Source organism: Eubalaena glacialis, chromosome 1 (genome assembly GCF_028564815.1).
Source record: "Eubalaena glacialis isolate mEubGla1 chromosome 1, mEubGla1.1.hap2.+ XY, whole genome shotgun sequence".
NCBI lineage: Eukaryota > Metazoa > Chordata > Mammalia > Artiodactyla > Balaenidae > Eubalaena > Eubalaena glacialis.
Window position 1 is genome coordinate 13,082,401 of NC_083716.1, and position 21,494 is coordinate 13,103,894.

At 38.0% G+C, this 21,494-nt stretch overlaps 1 protein-coding gene across 3 annotated transcripts in view; it reads left to right on the top strand.

Moving 5' to 3' along the window:
* The first annotated feature begins 9,062 nt into the window (after nucleotides 1-9,062).
* Nucleotides 9,063-21,494, top strand: part of RAB11FIP2 (RAB11 family interacting protein 2) — a 93,619-nt gene continuing 81,187 nt past the window's right edge. Inside the window, exons 1-4 of one of the 3 annotated variants that reach the window (XM_061192852.1) lie at nucleotides 9,063-9,962; nucleotides 15,373-15,815; nucleotides 16,527-16,995; nucleotides 20,810-20,880. In XM_061192852.1, the coding sequence (XP_061048835.1) occupies nucleotides 9,610-9,962; nucleotides 15,373-15,815; nucleotides 16,527-16,995; nucleotides 20,810-20,840 (1,296 nt within the window). In that variant the 5' untranslated portion in view covers nucleotides 9,063-9,609 and the 3' untranslated portion in view covers nucleotides 20,841-20,880. The remainder of the gene's footprint in view (nucleotides 9,963-15,372; nucleotides 15,816-16,526; nucleotides 16,996-20,809; nucleotides 20,881-21,494) is intronic. The other 2 variants (XR_009701231.1, XM_061192840.1) reach the window with 2 other exon arrangements.

The following is a 21,494-nucleotide window of genomic DNA, read 5'->3' on the forward strand; positions in this document are numbered from 1 at the left end:
AACAATATGCCCAATTCTTATGCTCAACAAGAGCAGGAAGAGAAATGTCATGGAGACATTAAAAAATATCAAACAAGCTTGACCTTCTGTGCCAGTATTCTTATTTTTTTCCCTTCTCCCTGACCAGTAAAATCTTTGTCCAGTCTAATTCTTCCATCAATTGCATTCTTCCAAAATTCTTTGTTTACTGCATAAACCTTGGCTTTTGTTACCTCTTCCCTTACTTTGACATGGCAAAGCTGATACTGGACCCTGGTGCAGTAAGTCTGGTTTTCCTAGCTGCTGCCTGAAACTAGGAGGAAAGTCACAAGGGGACCAGGTATAACTAAGAATGAGAAGCACGTAAGGAGTTATCAACCTATTATCAACCTTACAACCACATGAGCTTGCTAAGGTGTGTTTTTCCAAGAGGGCACTGGGATTCTCATTCCATAATAAATTTAAATTTAGTCTAACTACAGTATATTTGACCCATCATATATATTTATCTATGTAGCTTTCAAGTTGTTATTTATTCATTACCTTATAAATTTGATTGAGTTGAACTTAGCTTGAATGATGGTAAACTAGAATTTTCTTTCTTTTAAATCTGTCCAACACTTATCCTTCTAAGCAACTATTGATGCTAGAAGAAAAAGTGTGAATGCTAGTAGGTACGCATGTAAGAGATACAGGACTAAAAACTATGATAAAATTTCATGTTTGTAAAATTCTTTATAGTTTACAGCATGTTTTTCCATACATTATTGTGTTTTACTCTCCAGCAAATGTCTAATAAACATAATTAGTAGGCTGAGGTGGTATGTGAGCCTTGGTCTCCTGAATGAAAACCCAACAATTTCCCAACATTGGGTTATGAAAGCAGAAGAATGAAGTGATATCAGAAGTGACTTTTTTTTCAATGGATAGCGTTCACTAATGCATTACAATCCCTCTGCAGTTTATGGATGCCAAACACCACAGAACAGGCTGCTGCCCCAGGGAGTATGCCATGAGCTGCAAAACAGACCAATTGTCTTTTGTTTGTCTCTGCGCTTTCACTAAAGCAGTGTTAGGCTCTGGGATTGTGTCAAGGATGCTACGATAATGCTTAAAGCCAATTGAGGTACAAGAGTTGTTCAAAGGATATGAAGGATTTGGTTTCCAAGTTTCCTGCCTCATCCTGATGTGAGCGATGCCTAAGAGGACAGTCTACCATACAACCTTCCTCCTTCTTTGTGATGGGATAGGAAAAGGCAATGGTGATGTCTGTGTTGGCTGTAGCTTTATCTCTTTCCAATTAAATGAGAATGCAATGTTAAAGAATTTAGCGTAAGGTGAGCAATCAGCAAATATTAGCTATTATTATTAGTACAGAGATAACATGCTTAAAATTAGAGTGGTACATGGGAGTTCGAAAACACTGATTAGTCGCTGAATGTTTATGTTACTAGGTGTACCAAAGGATGTCGTACTTTTGTTTTTAAATTCATCACAATTCTAAGTAAAAATATAGTATATTACAATATTATCTGGTATATGATCTATTACTTAAGTTTCTAATTCAGCTACTTGTAGAGATAGAAGGTACATAATTTAGGGAGTCTTCGTTATTTTTCTGCAACTCAAAATCTGTCTAATTAAGTTGTTAAAATGATACTTTAAAAAGTCAGTATTAAATATTAAATGAAGGTCTGAAATATTAAGGAGTTATTTTATTTTTATTTGGAAAAAAGTGTCTAACAACATTGGGTTTGGCTTGAAACTAAAGTAACTCAGGGTCTCCACTGCCTGGCTGTCTCAGCTTCTCCGCTGAGCTAGAGAAGCACCTCCTGCAGCTCCAGATCCTTAACCCCCTGGTGAAGAATAGCCCAGAACAACCGTGCTGCTAGCCGTTGTCTTCAGATATGAGGAAAGCCGTTGCAAAGAGAAGTGGAATTGTACCACCAACCCAATAGCAATGAATATCTTTTGAGAACTCCCTATGTGCCAGGCCCTCTCTGAACTTTACATGATCCCTCATTTCATCCTCCCAACAACCCATTTGGCAGATGAGCAAACCTAAATTTAGAGAGTTTACATCATTTTCCAAAGGTCACACTGGTAGTTAGTGCCTAAGGGACAAAACTTTTCCTGGGATGGGCACTCAATGAAAGTTGAGTGAACGTTTCTATCTGAGTGAGTGCCTGTATCCCAGGAGCTTTGGAGAAAGTCTTGTTTTAGAAAATGTTGCAAGCCCTTGATTCCTGAGGTGCCTAATGCACCGGACTTCATTTTTACAAAGCTAGTTTGCTCCATTCCTTTCCAATGTCCAAGTGTGTGTAGTAAAGGAAAACAAAACCCCTTGAAATTACAAAGATGATTTAGTCAAAACTTGAGCTTAGAAATTCATACAATGCACTTTGCAGTTTGGACAGGAGTTTTTTAAAAAAAACTTCCTTAATTTTTCTTAAGACCTCAGGTTACAAGAGCACAGTTACAGGCACAAATTACACAATCTAAATACCTTATCCTCCTGGGTAAGCCTGATAAACAACCACGGTAAAACACAGTTGCTTGTTCATGTGAGTCCATTGGGAAGTAGTTCTGGATAACCTGAGATCCAAGTTTGGAAGTGGAAGAAATGTACAAGTTGCTATTTTACTAAAGAAGAATTTAAGTTGCTCAAGGTCATACATACTGTTGGTTGGTTGACCCAGATGGCCTCTCTCAGTCCAACATTCTTTCCATTATTCCTTTACTTTTTGGAAGCAAGTGTTGCTTTTAGGTCTACTTTGCCAAACTAAGTCTGATGCTTAATTTTGGCTACGTAGATCATCAATGATCATTTCAATAACTAGAAAATGATTATAATGTGATTTCGAAATCATCGTTCCCTATATCATAACCTATAAGTGCTCGGAAGGTGACCTAATCCAGACCATGTAAAAGATAAGCACCCGGTTCTAAGCCAAAACTATTTTTATTATCAGACATTCAGATGGACTAAAACATTGTTCAGGCTGATTGAAAACTGCTTGGCAGAAATCTGACCTTGGAACAAGAAGAGTTGGGTCTAGCCCTCAAAATGAAATGCTTTTCCCCAGGCTTTATATCAAACACACAAAATATAACAAATACTTTTAAAGTCCTCTACTTTGTTTTGGATAGATTAAATAAGTAGAAAGGGAGAGAGAGCACTAGATCTTATGTAGGGGGAGAAAAACGTCCCATCAAATGGTTTTGCCAGCTGCTCACCAGTTTAATGCTCTCCAAAAGAACATATATATTAGTTCCCGAAATACTGTAATTCTAATCCCTTATTATTTGTTTTAAAAAATCCTCCATCTTGGATTTTAACTGGTCATGAAAAAATATTAACAGATGTTTACAAAGTACAAGGATGATAAGTTTATGTAACTCTGATAAACATTTCTTTCAATAATAATCAAAGTTATCCCATCCTTGTTAACTTCCACATAAATCCATAAAAGTAGCAATGTTCTGGAAGATTTCAGTAAGACTCATGATGGTGATACAATCACAACTTGAAGACAGATACCTGTGTATTTGCAAAATCTTTCTCCAATAGCAATAATCTCTGCTTTTCAGTAATTGTATACATATATAAACTTAGTTTATTTTATCAATATATACAATATATGTATACATAGAAACAAATCATATATATTAACATATAACATTATGATACATTATAATATATGATATCTATTAAATTATATTATAAATTATACATATTATGTATGCATATATGATATGTTATTAGATATTATATACTATATACAACATGTAAAATTTATAATATGTTATATGCTTATTATATATGTAATATATAATATATTATGTAAAGTATTTTATCTATTTATTTTTATATATAACTTTGAGAATTCTGGAGGTGGAAGGGGCCTCAGAGGCACAGAAAGATTATGACTTGTCACGTCTACAACTCCTTAGTTGCAGAGCCAGAATTAGAACTCATGTCTTCTGATGCTCAGGCCCATGGGTTTTTCACACTATCATTCACAAACTCCTAATAATTTCATTGTCAGTTGTCAAAAAGAGGCATGATTACCAAAAAAAAAATTCCCTGCACATGTGCATAGGAGACATATATGGATATCTCTGCAGCATTGTCTATGATACTGAAAAATTAGAAACAATTTAAACATCCTTTGGAAGGAGAAAAGATCAAATTGGGCTTATTCATTTGACCCAATACCATAAAGTATTAAAGTAAATCAGTTCACGTTCTGTTCATTAACATGTATTGACTTTGTTGAGGAAACAAAAATTGCACAACATAATAGAAAGATACCATGAAGAGGAAATTAAAAAACATCCATACAAAACATTTTTATGTACAAATATGTATTCTGGTCCACAAATTCTTACCCTTCTCAGCATGTCTTCATAGATTGAAAAAGCTACAAGTGATATGAATAGAATTTAGGTTTATTACTACAAATGAAAAGTTTAATACTTTTCAAAACCCCTTTATGTAATTTCTTCCAAATCTTGAGTAGTTAGTGTCAATTTCCTCATTCAGGGTCTATAAATAAAAGTTATATTTACTTCCTTTCTGTGATGATCATTTTCATCTGGGAGAGAGAGCTCTCATTTTGAAGATCTTTTTCTCCTGAATTAGAAAATCCTTCATTAATAAATTACATAAAAAGGGGATCTGCTTTAGTATATTGACCAAATTCAATTAGATAATGATAATGCAATTTGCTTCTTTGTGTTATGGATGTACTACTTAAAATTATTAAATGATAGAAAATGCTTTAAGTGCTTCCTATTATAGACTCTTACTTTACAAATGAATAAACAGAGGTCCAAAGAAGGAAAATTACTTCCCTAAAGATATGTAGCTAGGAATCCGTAGCCCTGGGATTAAGACACAGGCTGTTGACTACAGCACTTTAAACTACACACCACACTGCTTCTCCTGCAACACAAACTGTGTCCATACACTGCCCAATCCCAGAGACAAATTAATCAGTGATAAAAACAAAACAATCACCAAAAAACCCCAATACTAGTTAATAGCTATTATAATTTCTAATCGGCTTGCCAAGTTTACTTTTCGACTGATTATGTGGAGTTTATCTATGTACGTATCTCCAACATAACCCTGAGTTTTGCCATATTGTATATGTATATAAATTTTATATACATTGAGTTGTATGTATATTTGCAGCATGTGTGTGTGTGTATCTGAAGTCTGAAGATTGTAATGGTACATTGGGAAAGCTTCTTGTTGCCCTATGTTTCTGAACCTCCATCTGGAAAACAATATCTGGTACATAATGTATATGTTATGCAATGTATATGTGGGCTATTTAAAAACTAAGAGCACTATAATTGTCCTACAATAGATTTGCAAGTCTTAATTTTGAAGATGCTGATGCCCAAAGGGGGAAAAAAATTGAAAGATTCACGATGATGCTTAGAATAAGTCTCCTTATGGGATTTTATTAAAGGTGCAGCACTTAGTAAATATTTTCATCTGTGGAATCCTCCGCGATTGAAGAATAAATATTGATTATTTTTACTTTCTGGACAAATCATTTTTATTCATTGCAGCAGTATTGTTAACAGTTAGAAATTTCAGCATTTTCCTCCTTTAAGATATGTTATTTTCCCAAGCCCTTGATTTTTGGAATTACACCAAACATTTCTGGACATATCATTAGTCATTGGATAATTTTTAAAAAGTGACTCCTTTAATTCTGGTATGTTGTCCTTATGAATGCAATCCTTTTTCCCTGTTTAAATTATGGTCCTTGTATATTTTAAAATTAGTAAAAAGAATCTTTAAACTGTAAGACAATAAACATTTTTGATCTCACTTTGATCTCAGATCTTACATAATTACCATTATATTTCATAATGAGCCAACCATATATTTGACTCGACTGACATGTTTTTACTCTTAATACAAATAATCAAAAAAGAAAAAAAACCACTTTCTTATAGAAAAACACTTTTATAATGCAATTCAAGATTCTATTTAGTTCATTTTGATTTGTTTGTTTATTTGCTTTCTCCAGTGCAAAAATACGCTATTTTCTTATTTTGGCTTAGAACATTAAGTCATGACTTCTGATCTTGCCAGATAGTAAAACTAAACAATTTTGGATCTAGCCAAGTTTTGGGAAAACTCAGAAGAAATTTAGGTGCCAACAGGGAGAGATGTTAGTAATTCCATTTGTTCAGCTCTTGCTTTTAGAGTATTCCCTGAATTTTGCTGGAGTCTGTTACTGCATTGCTGTAAACCATTGCTGCCAACTTCTACCCTAGAGATGGCTATATTTCAGATGGGTGAAATGATACTTGTAAACAAGTTTATAATCATTAATAAAGCTTACCAAACAATTTTAAGATCTTTAGAAACACACATTCACTATTACAGTTGCCTATTTCTTATTTAATTACAACTTTTAATAGAGACATGAGGACTTTTAAAATGCAATTTATAACAATTCTACACTTGTTTTTTTTCATGATGTTTATCTTGTTTTTGTAAGTTTCAGGTGTCAATTTATTTCTCCATGGACATCCTGGTTGAAATTTCACTGTTGACTATTCCAATGCACCCTTTAAAAATCCCTGAGAATATTTTTCTTTCAGGTTGACAACTGCCCACTCTGGGATCCAGGTGCAATATTAACAGTATGATGATTTTGTTCTGTTTTCTACACATGGCTTTTTCATACACTGGGTCTCAGAGATGGAAAATTCTGCCTCTTTTTTACATTTTGTAGTAAACTTTCATCAGAATGACCTAAAACCAGGTCTTTTCATTCTAGATGGCTCAAGATTATTCAAGATTCATCTGTAGTTTGGTTCCCTGAATGTCTTGGTGGTAAATTAATCTAATGTCTCTTTTTAGAGTGCCTACTTCATGCAGAGCATACACCAGCCACTGTGTCTAAGCAGCACTAAAAAACTGTGGTTTCCAATAAATGAAATCTATAGATGCGAGCAAGTGTCAGTGGGTCCCTGAAAGAATGTGCTGGAATCTGAGTAGTTTTGAGGTTTGTGGTGCTGTCCTTTAGAGTCAGGAGAGTATCTTCTTTCCACAAGATTAAAATAAAATATAACGTTATCCCCTCTCCCCCTAAGGTTTTCCAACTGTATGGTTGCTCTTCTGACACAAATGCATTGGTCCCTCCCATACCTCCATTCAAAAAATAATGAAAAGACCCTTGTTTCTTAAGAGTTTTAAGTGCTGCAGCTAGTATCCATGAGGATAGCGAGAAAACATGGAGAACACAATGTTCTCCCCAAATTGAAAAGTTTTAAACATTGCCTGAAAATAATAAACACAATACCTTACACTTTTATAGTCATTTTAAGTTGGAAAAGTGTATGCACATCTATCATATTGTTTTACTCTCAAAATTAGTCTTGTAAAGGGAGAAGGGCATTTAATAATTGAGCATCTACTGCCTGCTAAACACTGTGAAGGGATGATCCATGATACACAAGGCAATCCAAAGAGGTTAGACTTTCCTTGGGAAGATAAGACATGAACAGAAATAAATACAATAAAGATAGAATGTCTCTTGCAATAAATAGAGGGAGGAAGGGAGACTTAGAATTATGTTCCATACTATGCCAGGAAATGAATATGTATAATCTCTTTTAATACCCCTCCCAACTCTATAGTAGCAATTTTATCAACAATTTATGGACTAGGAAATCCAGGCTCCCAGAATCTAAGTTCCTTGTCTCAGGAAGCTAAGTGCCCATCACAAGCTTTGTACTGAATTTCTGGCAGTCAGGACATCAAGCAAGCCTCCTGACTCATCAGCCATTACCCAAACTTTTCCCATTAGATCAGGCTGGTTTCAGAAAAAATGCAGTATTAACACATCCACATTTTCTTAACACCGTCCCTTCCATTCCAACAGCGCTGGTGTCCCTCAGGACTTGCCCTCAGGGCAGGTAAGGAACTTGTCCGTTGCCCTTGGTGAGGGAGGCTGTTTGCTTTTCTTAGTTGACTTAGCTGAATACACCAGAATCACCTCTGCGTTTGGCTTCTGAAGTTAGATAGACTAACAGACTGTGAGTGCCCAAGGGGGTCCTTTGGACGCGTAAGCCCACAGAGTGGCGATGGCGTCTCAGACTTTACGGAAACCTGTTTTACCTGTGAAGAAAACGAGGCTCAGGGAGGGGAAATGACTTGACCAAGGTCATACATTCGATGGTGGCAGATGTGGGATCAGAACCAGGTCTTCTGACTCCAGCCCAGTGCCTCCCGGGATCTAATTTATTAACCCCTGTGTTAGCTTTGGAATCTTTTATCCGCTTCCCTTTCTCCTGTCGTCTGAGTGGGGGATGTCATTCCAGTCAATTAGCAGCCTTCTCTCGTTTCAAAAAGAAAAGAGTGGATAAGGGGTTGGGGAAAAGTATGTTTTCGGCCAGTTAAAGGGACTGATTTATTTCACCACCATTCATCCAACGCCCGCTCGGTGCCAGGCACTGGGCATCCACAGTACAGCAAAGACAGCTTCCAAAGATTGAAACTGGGTCTCTCCCAAGACCGGGCGTGCCCCGGGCCTTGACTGCCTCCTCTCGGAGCAGTCTCCCGCTGTCCCCAGAGGCCCCCTGCCGGCCCGTGCAGATCCCCACGTTCCCAGCGCCCAGCACGGTGCCAGGCCCAAAGCGGGCACGAAACTGCTCGAGGAACATCCAGCACTGGGCGCCTAGCTCACAGCCTCAGCGACCGCGCGACACGCCCCCGGTCACCACGGCAACCGGGGAGGTGCTGACCCTTGACCCCGGGGCCCCGCCCGGCCCTGCCCCGCCCCGTCGCATTCCCGAGATCAAGATGGAGAAGGACAACCCGGAAGTGCCGCCGCCCGCCCGGTGCTAGGAGCCGCCGGCTCGGCGAGGCCGAGCCCCGCGCCCGCCGTCCTTCCGCCAGCGGCCCACCCCGCGGTCCTCCCGCGCCGGAGCGGCAGCGTCCCCCGCCCCCGGTCCCACTCCACCCCACAGCGACCCGCCCCCGCCCCCAGGCCCGCCCGAGAGGAGGAGCCGAGGCGAGGGGGAGGAGGAGGGAGAGGTTTGCGAGAGGGAGCGAGGCCGCACGAGCCGCCGGCGGTTCGTATTACCGGGGTCGGGAGGAGGAGCCCAGCCGGGCCCGCGGACCAGCGCCGGCCGGGCGGGAGGCGCGGAGGAGGCGGGCGGGAAGCCCGGGGCTGCGAATTGGGGCGGGGGCGCCCTCCCACCTCCGTCGCCCTCCGTTCGGGCCTTGGCGGCCTGGCCTCACCTGCCCGGAGGCCTGGGAGCCACCAGTCGCCGCCGAGGGCGAGTCCCGGGGGCCGGCGGAGCGTGGAGGTGCGGACGCGAGGCGCGGGCCTCCGCGCGGAGGCCTGGACTGCGCGGCCAGGTGATGGTGGGCCCCTGTGGTTCTCCAGAGGAAAGGGGACCCCCAGAGCAGCTGTGCCCCCAGGCTGCCCCAGCAAGGCGTTTGGACATCAGCCCTAGGGAAGTCGGGCAGCTGTGAGTTTGCCTGTCTCCGTTAAGTGTCCTTAGGATGCAGTGATTAAGGAGTCAGGCTCTCCCTGCGGGAGGGGCCCTGCCTGCGCTGGTGAACTCGGTGCAGAGAAAAAGGACAGAATGATGCTTTCCGAGCAAGCCCAAAAGTGGTTTCCGACCCACGTGCAGGTCACAGTGCTCCAAGCCAAAGATCTTAAGCCAAAAGGCAAAAGTGGCACCAATGACACATACACTATAATTCAGCTGGGCAAGGAAAAGTACTCCACCTCTGTAGCTGAGAAAACCCTTGAGCCAGTCTGGAAGGAAGAGGCCTCCTTTGAGCTGCCTGGTTTGCTAATGCAGGGGAATCCAGAGAAATACATCCTTTTCCTCATAGTTATGCACAGGTCCCTGGTGGGTCTGGATAAGTTTTTAGGGCAGGTGGCCATCAATCTCAATGACATCTTTGAGGACAAACAAAGAAGGAAAACAGAGTAAGTTATGTAATTTATTTTGAATTGGGGGGAGTTTAAGTATTATCTCATTTATGGATTTCCTGTTCTTGGAAATTATTTGTCTATCTGGGGCATTGGTTTTTGGACTGAAATATGACCCAGTTTTAAACACCATATTTGCATGAATCTGAAGTAAAAATAGCCCTTGTGAAGAAACATTTTTTAAGTGGAGTCTTTAATGATCCATTACTCTCTCATTTGTTTGAGGTAAACATCTTCAATAATTGAATATTTTGCGCAGGATTTTAAGTAAACATTGTTTCACTACTTAATAAGAGGACTGGACCATAGTGTTGACCAGTTAAAACAACATGTATGTAAATTGTTACAATCTTTAAACATTAACAGTTTTTCAGAAAATGGAACATCAGAAAATTAAGTCTGCCAATATGACGTCTTTTACATATATACATATATATATATTTTAATTGAATTCTGAAGCTGTCAAGTGGTAAATTACCAAATTTAGAACTCAGTATTTTATTTCATCATTATAAACACAGTTGGCTTTTATTTTAGCTCAAATTTAAGGGTCAGTACATCTTGATGGAGTCTAAAGCTATTAAAAGAAAAAAGTTTTAAAAGTATGTACAGATATCCTCAACCTTGAATGCAATTACTTCAAAGTTAGTTCTGTAAAGCCAGTGTGTTTAGACCATATTAAATACTGGTCAGATCGGAGACAGTGATTAAATTCTTGTGATGAAATGATTTAATGACATCTTCAATAAAAACATGGGCTTTTTAATATGACTTCCAAACTTAGATTAGATATATTCTAATTTAAAAAACCATAATATAAGTTAAAACTAGGATATATGTCTTAAATTGAAAATAGTATGTTTTCTGAGATACAGATACTCACCTCTTGCTTAAACTTATAATTTCTCTAGTCTGAGAGAACATTAAAGTTGATGGAATTAGTGAGAGAAAAATATAGGTTGAATTTATAAGAGGACTTCAGATTTCAAAAATAGCTTTGCTGTTTCAGTTGTAACTGAAATTTATTTATGCTTTTAAGAAGAACTTCTATAATAACTTTCTTGAAGTTCATGTTATTTTCTTATATTTTAAAACAGCCATCTCATGTTCTTTCTGTACATATCTTCCTGCAAGCTTCTGTTGATTGGAGTTTTTATTGAAAAAAAATTTTTTTAATCAGGTCTTTACCTAAGGTTTAATATATGTAGGGTAAAAGGGTAGAGAGATAAGTAATACTAGGAATGCTGGAGGAAAATGGTAAATATTTAACTGAAGAGATGAAAATATTTTAAAAGGAGAGAAAAAGGTTTAAAGAAAGTGTAAAGTTGAATATATGTCAATGATTTTAATAACACTGTTTGATACCTACAAAGTAGCATTCAGTTACTTCTGAGGAGTTCTTCATCAAATTTAAACTGAAAAATGGATAATCACCAAATAATTTATTTCAAACTGCCAATTTTAGATGACCTTACTAAATAATATTTAGAAGTGTTTTGAATGTAAACTTTTAAGTATATTGCATCTTCAGATTTCATACTGCATTTACAGTACTTTTAGTGTGAATGGATGATATACTACAGGCCTTCTCTGAAATATAAGTTTTCCAAGTGAAAGTAGGCCCAACTGTGTGAACCCAGAGAGTCTGAGGATGAAATAAGCTTTTAAAGTTTCTTCCTGTTTTACTCCTTATCTTTGGCAGGATCACAATTACGATAAAGTTGGCTGTAAGCGATACTCCAATATCGTAGTCTCCCTACAGAAATTCTCTATTGGCTACTATATGGAATGGATTAGAACTTTCGGGGAGGAAAACGCTTCTAAATGTTATCAAGAGCGCTTGTGATGTTATTGCATTCAAAGTGATTTTCATACGTTATTAAATCCCTAACATTTTCTTTCTTTGTGGATAAATGGGGACCACATATTTGATGAGATCTCTTTATTGGTAATATTTCTAGTTTTTTAATATAGTTAATAGCTTCCTTTTCCAGCACAGCTGTACATATGGCCCAGTAAGAGACAGACTTAAGTCACCAGTGTATTGCAGGAAAGATATTTAATATTCTGCACATTGCTGAGCCTTGTCAGCATATTCCCAAGTGTTTTTTAGAAAACCGGTATGAGTGATGAAGGCTACCAGCTGATTTAGAAGTCCCGTGGAACTGCTGGGTGTGACACTTTCTACTCTTGACACTGAAGACAAGTATTTACAGCTTGTCTTCCAGTTGTGTTATGATAGGCCAAGAAGTGTGGTGGCTAAAACTATCATTTTACTTATTTTTATACCTTGAAATTAAAAGCCTTTTTTTTTTCTTTCAAGGAGAGGGGAAGAGGGGCCTGAGCCAGAACACTTTGAGTGGGGCATGGAAAGAGAACTTCTGTATCTCCCACTTTAATGGGTGTCTGGGTCGGTTCTGGCACGAGATTTAAGGAAACAATACAGTATTTAATAATAGAATGGTAAAATAGTTCATGCTGTTATGTAATACCGATTGATTTTTTTTTTTAACAGCAGAAGTGGGTGATGTTGATTTTTTTTTTTAACAGCATAAGTGGGTGATGTTGATTTTTTTTTTAAATGCTCATGAAAAGTAGTAACCATCAGAGTCCCTAGAGTTAGGTATGACTCAAACACATGCAGATTTTAGGACTTTTGTGTGCGGCTCTGCAGTGCACCTGCGTCCTGGCCTTTGGCACCCTTACTGCCAATCTTGTCCCATTTCTGACCACACAGTACCAATTGCTTGGGAATAGTTCCCACATGTGTGGTGGTTTTTGAACATGGACCTGTGCCCACTAAAAATTGAACAGAGGCCATATACAGTTTAAATCCAGCACTCCAGAGGTGAAAAAAAGATCAGCATTAATCCACTAAGCCTCAAATGCTATGTCTTCATTTTATCTTTTTGAAGCCTGGGAAAACAAGTGCTATCTCTGGAATGATTCTTGAAGGTCTCATTAAGACTTCCCTATTATATCACTTTCAAAACAAAGCAGCTAGAGTTATTTGTCATGCCTATATTTTCAGTTGGTATATTTGTTAAAGTTCTTCGCAGTTGGGTTTTTGGAGGGTTTTTTTTTTGACTAGGAGGAAGGAAAATACTGTTTTTACAGTTTATATTCAAACACTGACTTGCTTTATCCATTAAAGCTTACCTAAGTGTTTATCTTTCCTTACCAAAGAACAAAACAGTGCAACACATACACACACACACACACACACGGAGTTGTAGCATGGCTGTTTTAAGAATATAGTTCTAGAAATGAAAATTCAGTAAACATTTATTTAGTGCAAGGCAAACTGCCTTCAAGGAGCTTACACTCTAGCAGGACAAAACCTACATTGCCTTCTTTGTTGGCTCTCCTGTCTCCTGATTAAATACAGTGTCCTGTAAGGTACAACCTGGTATGCGTTTAACCTTATTAACGTGTGTGATTCATTAGATACAAAAGAACTACTATTTTCATGCAGCCGTTATTCATCAATTTTGGCTATTTTCCTTGTTGACTCCAATCTGACATTGAGAAGTTACTTATTCTCTGTGCCTCAGTTTCCTCATCTGTGAAATAAGGATGTTAGACTGGATGATTTATTTGGTCTCATTTCTAAAATTCTATGAATTTCGATTACCCTTACTCCCTTACATTTACTGGGTTATTGCTTCATTTTTTCCTCAGATTTGCTTTGACTTGTTATACACATGCAAACCCTATATGCTTGGAGTTTTTGTTTGGTTCGTTTTGTTTGGGGATTTGTGGGGTTGGGGGGTGCATTTCTTGCAAAGTGGATTCACCTATTTTCTATATAACCTGAGTTGTTAATAGAGCATTTCTCATGGGCCATCCATCGGAAGGATTTCTCCCCCATGGAAAATGCTCTGTTTCCCCAAACTGTGAGTTAATAATTGGGTATATAACCTTGCTTCATTTCCAGGCTTTTCGAGTGCTCAGCTTTGTTTTGTTGAAGGTTCTCTATTCCACAGAATTTATTGCTGTAATTTTTTATTTCTAGTCTCTGAGTTTTCAGATTTCACCATTTGCCTCAGATAAGGGATTTTCTCTAGGGTCTCAGGTTAATGCTTTCTATTATAAGGTATTCTCTTTTAAAAAAGTTGCTTGTTTTGATGCAACTAGATCTTAATTGATTGAATTGCTTCAAATTAAATAGAAAATATTTTCTCTTGCATGTTACTTGCTAAGATGTAGCTGGTATATATATTATGTGCCAGTTTTCTTTTGCCTGGAAAGGCCTTTGAACCAGTCTTCCAATTGATAGTAAATGTAGCTTCTTCTGGTATATCCTGTAAAATTAGATCAGAGTTCCTTTTGTAGCTAAGAAAATTTAACACTTGCAGAGCTGTATTTAAATGATGACCTGTCTCAGGGACGGATAATATACTTCATTGTTAAGTAATGTGAAAACATTGTGGAAACTCTCTTCTAGGCTGGAGTTTGTAGTTTTTTTGGCTGTTTGCCCTGTAGACTGACCACTTGTGACACCAACAGCTGGAGAAGTTCTCATGGATAAAAATACTGTAAACAAAACCAAAATAAACTTTGCTTCTTACACATCATTTAAAAATGGGCAGTGTAATTCACTGAAGTGACTAAAAGCATAAGATATGGCTCCAGTTAAAATAAGTTTTATTTGGTATTGTCACAGTAGCAATAGTTAATGAAACAAACAAATAGATTCTAAGAGGAAGCATGTAAGCTTTCTGTTTTCATCAAAAATGCTTTACAAGATTTATTACTATTTGTCACTTCTTGCATTTTATTTAATTTGCATATTTTATTCAGGAAGAGGCTTTGACCCATTTTATGTGAATGTAAATTATATCATATGCGATTTTCATGATTAGCAAACTATATGGAGTAGTTTCCCATATTAACAAAATTCTTTTAATAGCTTTTGCAGAGGAACTATTTTGAGATAGAGGCTAAATATTTATTATTTTATTAAAAAATTAGTCATTATCATTTTATGGTGCTCAAAAATAGTTTGTATTGATGAATTATTTCAGGGTCTCTATCTTAGTGTCTTTTAATGCTAAAAAATGTTCTTCAGCCATTAGCAACACTTACCCCAGATGGAAACATAATAGGCTATGGTTGGTAAGAATTTTCGATGATGAGTGATTTTCAAATCATGAAAGAAAAAGTTGTCTAAGTAGCTTTTCAAAAAAGACTGATTCCTTCTGTATATGCCACATGACAGAGACTTACCTGTTTTTTAAATGAAGCATTGAATAAAACCAGAAGCACTCTGGCTGACAATTTCTCCTTTAGTGCTTAGATTGCCTTGATGTAGAGTAACTTTACCTAAAAAGCTATATGTATACAACAGAGCTCAATAATCCTCTCTTCATTACATGTTACAACCCAGTTTTTCCTTCTCTTTAAGGTGGTTTAGTTTAGAATCCAAACAAGGAAAAAGAGCCAAAAACAGGGGTGAGATAAAGGTCAATATTCAATTTATGAGGAACAATATGACAGCAAGTATGTTTGACTTATCAATGAAGGACAAAACAAGATCTCCTTTTGCAAAATTAAAAGATAAGATGAAAGGTAGAAAAAATGATGGGACATTTTCTGATACATCTTCTGCAATCATTCCAAGTTCTCACATGCCTGATGCCAATACTGAATTTTCAAGTAGTGAAATACAGATGAAATCTAAACCAAAAAAGCCTTTCCTTTTGGGTCCTCAGCGACTCTCTTCAGCGCACTCAATGTCTGATTTAACTGGGGCCCATGTATCCTCGGAGAAGCTGAAGTCTGGCACCATTGCTCAAACGCATCTTCTCGGACACCAGATAGATTCCTTTGGAGCAGTTCTGGAAAGTGGTAAGTGACTCATGCATTCTTTCTTGTTGATCCTCCGTGGTTTGAACTACCCTCTTAATTTTTAAAGTTTGACTTCAAAGTTAGAGAATAAAAATTGGAGTTTCTTGCTAGTATTTTCTAAATTTAGTCATCAAATATTTATTGAGTACCTACTGTACTCAAAATTGGTAAGTTTATTAAAGGCAGAGCTTGTCTGCATTCAGTACTGTATTTATATTATTAGAGAATAAAAATGAGTCTTGGTTTCTTTTCATGGCCAGGCTTCTTTTTCTTAACTGCCGTTTCTCCTGTCTCAAAAGCCTGAAGCATAAATGAATATTCCGTTTCATCAGAAAGTTCCTAGAAAAGAAACCTTTAATGTTCAGAAGTAAGAAAGTAAATTTAATGCTAATGATGAAAAAAAGTCTGAGAATTTATAGCACTATGATGCCAAGCAGAACCTTTAGTTTTGACATTATAATTTGTTTATGTGATTGTTTCTTTCTGAGCTGAGTAAATTACTAATTGTCTAGCAAGATACTAATTGTTATTAGCCTACATACCGCTGTACCTTAGCATTTTAAGGTTGTTTTCCTTGATTATTTTAAAAGGTTAATATCTTTAAATAGCTAATTGCTCTCATTCTAAAAACAGCAGTATGCACACAGAACGTGTCAAATAGTGTGATGTAATGTGTCACTGATTATGTACTAACTACAAAATTGTTTGCAGGAAGTCTCAGATCTCCACACAGAAGAACATTAAGCTTTGATACTTCTAAAATGAACCAACCTGACAGCAGTGTGGGTGAAGGTGAATCGTCTTTCGGAAGACAAAATGACCCATTTACAAATGTGACTGCTTCATTACCCCAAAAATTTGCAACACTGCCAAGGAAGAAAAATCCATTTGAAGAAAGCAGCGAATCATGGGACAGCAGCATGAATTTATTTTCAAAATCAACTGAAGTAAGAAAAGAAAATAAAAGAGAAAAAAGGGAGAAAGTTAGCCTGTTTGAAAGAGTGACTGGAAAAAAAGACAGCAGAAGATCTGATAGACTTAACAATGGGGGATCTGATAGCCCTTGTGACTTGAAATCACCTAATGCATTTAGTGAAAATCGTCAGGACTATTTTGATTATGAGTCAACTAATCCGTTTACAGCAAAATTCAGGGCTTCAAATATAATGCCATCTTCAAGGTAAGCTTAACGGGGGGAAATTGTGCTATTTTGGAAAATATCGTACTTGAAAGTATCAAATATCCTTTTTAAATTCCTTTTATTTTACTTGAAAAAAAATTCTTATCTTATTTTTATAATTAATTTTGGAGCCGGGCAGTGTTGCATACATCTTTGGAATTGAACTTTTTATCTTAGAAGGATAAAAGATTCTTAATCCCCACTGTAGTTTATTTCTACTTATGTTAGCCAGAAGCTCACCGAAACTTACGGAGAAAACAGCATAGCTTTTGATGAGATGTAGTGGGAGTGAATCACCAGTGGGTGTTAATTCAAGCCAGAAATTTAGGTGATAAGTTGTGTTTCTAGATGTTATTTTCCGGAGATTAGTTATGGACCAATAGCAGCCTATGGACTATTCTTTAAGAAATGCTGGCTTAAGTATTAATGGTTTTCATAATAGGTGTTAACTATCCTTATTAAATGGCTACTTAGAGTAGTTTTTATTTGTGAATGTTTATTGGAATTTAGTGAACCTTGTGGGTACTATAAATACATCAAAGAGTATCTGTAATGATGACTTATAGAAATAATCTATCATGATAAGGTTTAGATTTTCAAAATCTGTTCTCAGTTATGTAATAGTACTTTTGTAATTCCTTAGTACAGGTTGGAACTGTATGGTTTAAATAAAATGATGGATTTTGCAGAAGTGAATGGTGGAATAGCTGATTAAGGAAACCTCAAGCAAAGAGTAAGATAAATTTATTGGAATCTTAAGCAGTCATCATGGAAGAGCATGGTAGACTGTTTGCCATGTAACATAGACGTTCTTTCCCAAGGCAAGGACGTATGGTGTTCGGACCCCAGTGGGAAACCTGGCTTAGTAGCTCTGCGACCTCTCTCAACCTCAGCATCTCCATCTTTGAAATAAGGAAAATGATACCTACTTGATAGGATTGGGAGACGATAAATGATAAAGTACATGGTACAAAGCCAGGCCCCAAATAGGGAACCCATAAATGGTGGTTGCTGTTTACATTGCCATGTCATACTTTGTTCAAGAACAGTGCTTTGTTTTGTCCCACTATAAACAGAAAATAGTACTAACAATTGCCCTTTTAGGCTTGTGATCTCCTGCCTGTCTTCTGATCTTCTAAAACATGCATTTAGAGTTTTCCAGGGAAAGTTTGTGTTTCTTTTATCAATAAATGGGTATTTGCTGTGGCTTTAGAAAGTATTGTTCAATTTTCTTTATAGACCGTCCTCCAAAGAAATATGTTTTTATCATATGGTATTAATATTTTATGGTTAAACCATATGGTTAAACCATATATCCATGGTTTTGTTATGCTATTCTCAGACATTTCATTTTGGTATTTTACATAGTGTACTTCACATATTGCGTTAAGTCTTAAGCTACAGAGGTAAATAGAAACGTATTTGCTTTTTTCCCCTCTTTAACTGAACTTTTTTTGAAGAGGATTACTGTAAAGAACTGAGATAGGGGCTTCCCTGGTGGCGCAGTGGTTGAGAATCTGCCTGCTAATGCATGGGACACGGGTTCGAGCCCTGGGCTGGGAAGATCCCACATGCCGCGGAGCAGCTGGGCCCGTGAGCCACAACTACTGAGCCTGCGCGACTGGAGCCTGTGCTCCGCAACAGGACAGGCCGCGATAGTGAGAGGCCCGCGCACCGCGATGAAGAGTGGCCCCCACTTGCCACAACTAGAGAAAGCCCTCGCACAGAAACGAAGACCCAACACAGCCAAAAATAAATAAATAAATAAATAAATTAAAAAAAAAAAAAAAAAAAAGAACTGAGATAACTTAGAGATTGGATAATTTACATAATGTTAGAGTCAAAGAAAAGCAAGAAAAATGGGAAATGATAGGAAAATAATTTTTAAATTATGGCAGCATATGGAAAAATAGGTATCCTCAAATTTTTAATTGCCTTATACCTGGGCTTATTTACGTGGACTTAAAAATTAATGTTTTAAAAGTGAGTGTGGCATTTTGTGAAATTCAGGCTTTGTTTTGGGTTACTTCAGTATTAATACTGTATCAAAATTAGAGCTGTTTCATGATGTTTGTATAAAATGATTGCAAATATGTGAAAAACAATAGGTTTTTTTAACTTTAAGAATTTCTCGTCTTCATATTCATGAGATGCCAGCTGTGAGGACAAAAACATTTGTAGATTCCTGCGAAGTTACTCTTCCTTTTTGTGTCACAAACCATCTTTGTGATAAATGTAAAACATTTGCAATAAAGGGGTAGGTCTAATTAATAGCATAAAAAAAGAAGGATTGAATATAAATAGATCTAGGAAGAGAGTGCAGTTCAAATTTTTGGAAAGCAACTTTGTCTCGAGTGGAATTAGGAAGGATATAGTCTGAGGTAGTTTGGTCTATTCATATTTATCCTCCCAGTATCATTCCTCAGTTATATGGGACATTTTATATTTCTCACCTTAACATCTAAACCAAATGCACTTTTGAAGCTGTAGACTCACATCACTAGGACACATGCTGTGAATTATTTTTTTCTGTAGTGCTAAATAGATCCATTTACAGAGTCTCCTGGACTCTTTTTTTTTTTTTAATTTATTTTCATTGATTTATTTTTTTGGCTGTGTTGGGTCTTCATTGCTGCACGTGGGCTTTCTCTAGTTGTGGCGAGCGGGGGCTATTCTTTGTTGTGGTGCGTGGGCTTCTTCTTGCAGTGGCTTCTCTTGTTGTGGAGCACGGGTTCTAGGCGCGCGGGCTTCAGTAGTTGTGGCACGTGGGCTCAGTAGTTGTGGCTCGCGGGCTCTAGAGTGCAGGCTTAGTAGTTGTGGCGCTCGGGCTTAGTTGCTTCACGGAATGTGGGATCTTCCCGGACCAGGGCTTGAACTCGTGTCCCCTGCATTGGCAGGCGGATTCTTAACCACTTGGCGCCACCAGGGAAGTCCTCTTCTGAACACTTGTGACTGATGTTTTTGAGAATGCTGAACAAAGTGAAGGGTAAAATATGTAGCTGTGGAACTGGATTTTTTTCTTTAATGAACTGTCTCCGCTGTGATTGCAGGTACACAGGAACCATATTTATTACCCTCTGGGTGAATAATGTGTATGATTACAACCAGAGAATTTTCCTTATGCCAAAAAAATTTTAAATACTAAGGAACGCTTTCTTGAAAGTTAGAGTTTTTATTTCTTTGTAAGTAAAGTCCACCTGAAGAAATCACGTAGTAATCACAAAAATTACTGCATTTTGGTTCTGTTCTTGGAATAGATCCCATAGTCTTACATAAAACTGAGAGAGGAAATGACTTAGGCTTTTTGTTGGGTTAGTTCAACAAAGAAATAACCCATTTTATATAAGGGACTTGAGCATCCAGAGAGTTGAGTAATCTCCTGGGGTCCTAGAACCAGTACCCCACAGATACTGAGGGATGACTGTATACCAGTTTCAGGTCTAGTCCCATGAAAACCTACACTTTTCCCTGCAGTTACTAATTCTCAGTCTCTTTCCTCTTTCCTTCCCCCACTTCTTTGAAGCCTCTCTTACTCTTGGAGGAAGAGGTAGCTGTTCCTTGTGCTGCAGCATGTTCTTACCTAGATCTTCCTTTCTGTGGGCATCTCATTGTTCACTAATGTGACCAGCCACTTTTTTTCCCTCTCACCTCCATGAACAACATGAGGGCAGGGCCTGCATTTCCTTCATCTTTCAACCCTTCATCTCCAGCATGATGGGAGGTAGCTGGTATTGGAAAGCATTTTTTGAATAAATGAACACGGTATAGCAGATGGATTTCCTAAAATGCTACTTTCATTCTCTCATTCCCTTAGTCTCCTGCTTCCAGCTCAGTGTGGGCTATGAAGGTCTTTCTGATAGACCAACAACAGATCCATAAAGACAGGTGTGTGCATTTTTTATATACAACTAAACATGATTAGAAATCTAAGTGAGTTTTAAGGGACTACCGAACTTTAATATTCATATCCTAATTAACATATTTCTGGAGTTTGTTAAGAACTCTGTATTACTTAGGACAGGTTATCAGCTGCAATAAACAACCTCAGATCTCATTGGTTTGTTCCAGTAAAAGCTAATTTTTCCTCGTTGTCACAATCGAGTTCTCTGAGACGGGGCTGGAAGAAGTGGCTGCTTTGTTCCGTGCTATTGCTCAGCTCCACGCAGTTGCTCAGGAGCCAGGCGCCTTCCTTCTTGTGATGCCGCCCTTTAACACCCATCCTCCAAGGCCGTGCAGCAGGGAGAGAGGGTGGAGGGTCACATGTGGGACGTCTTTATGTGCCAGGCCTGGCAGTGGTACCCATTACTTCCACGTGTGTCCCATTGGGCAGCGCTCAGTCATGTCCCAACCTGAGTGCAGCCAGTTAAGAAACATGGTTTAGCTGTGGACCCAGAGAACACTGAATTGGGTGTGGTGAGTGTACCATATTGTGTGTGTCCTGGAGGCCAGTCCTAAGAAGTCTGGACACTGTCTAACACTTGGCATGCTGTAAAAGTCCT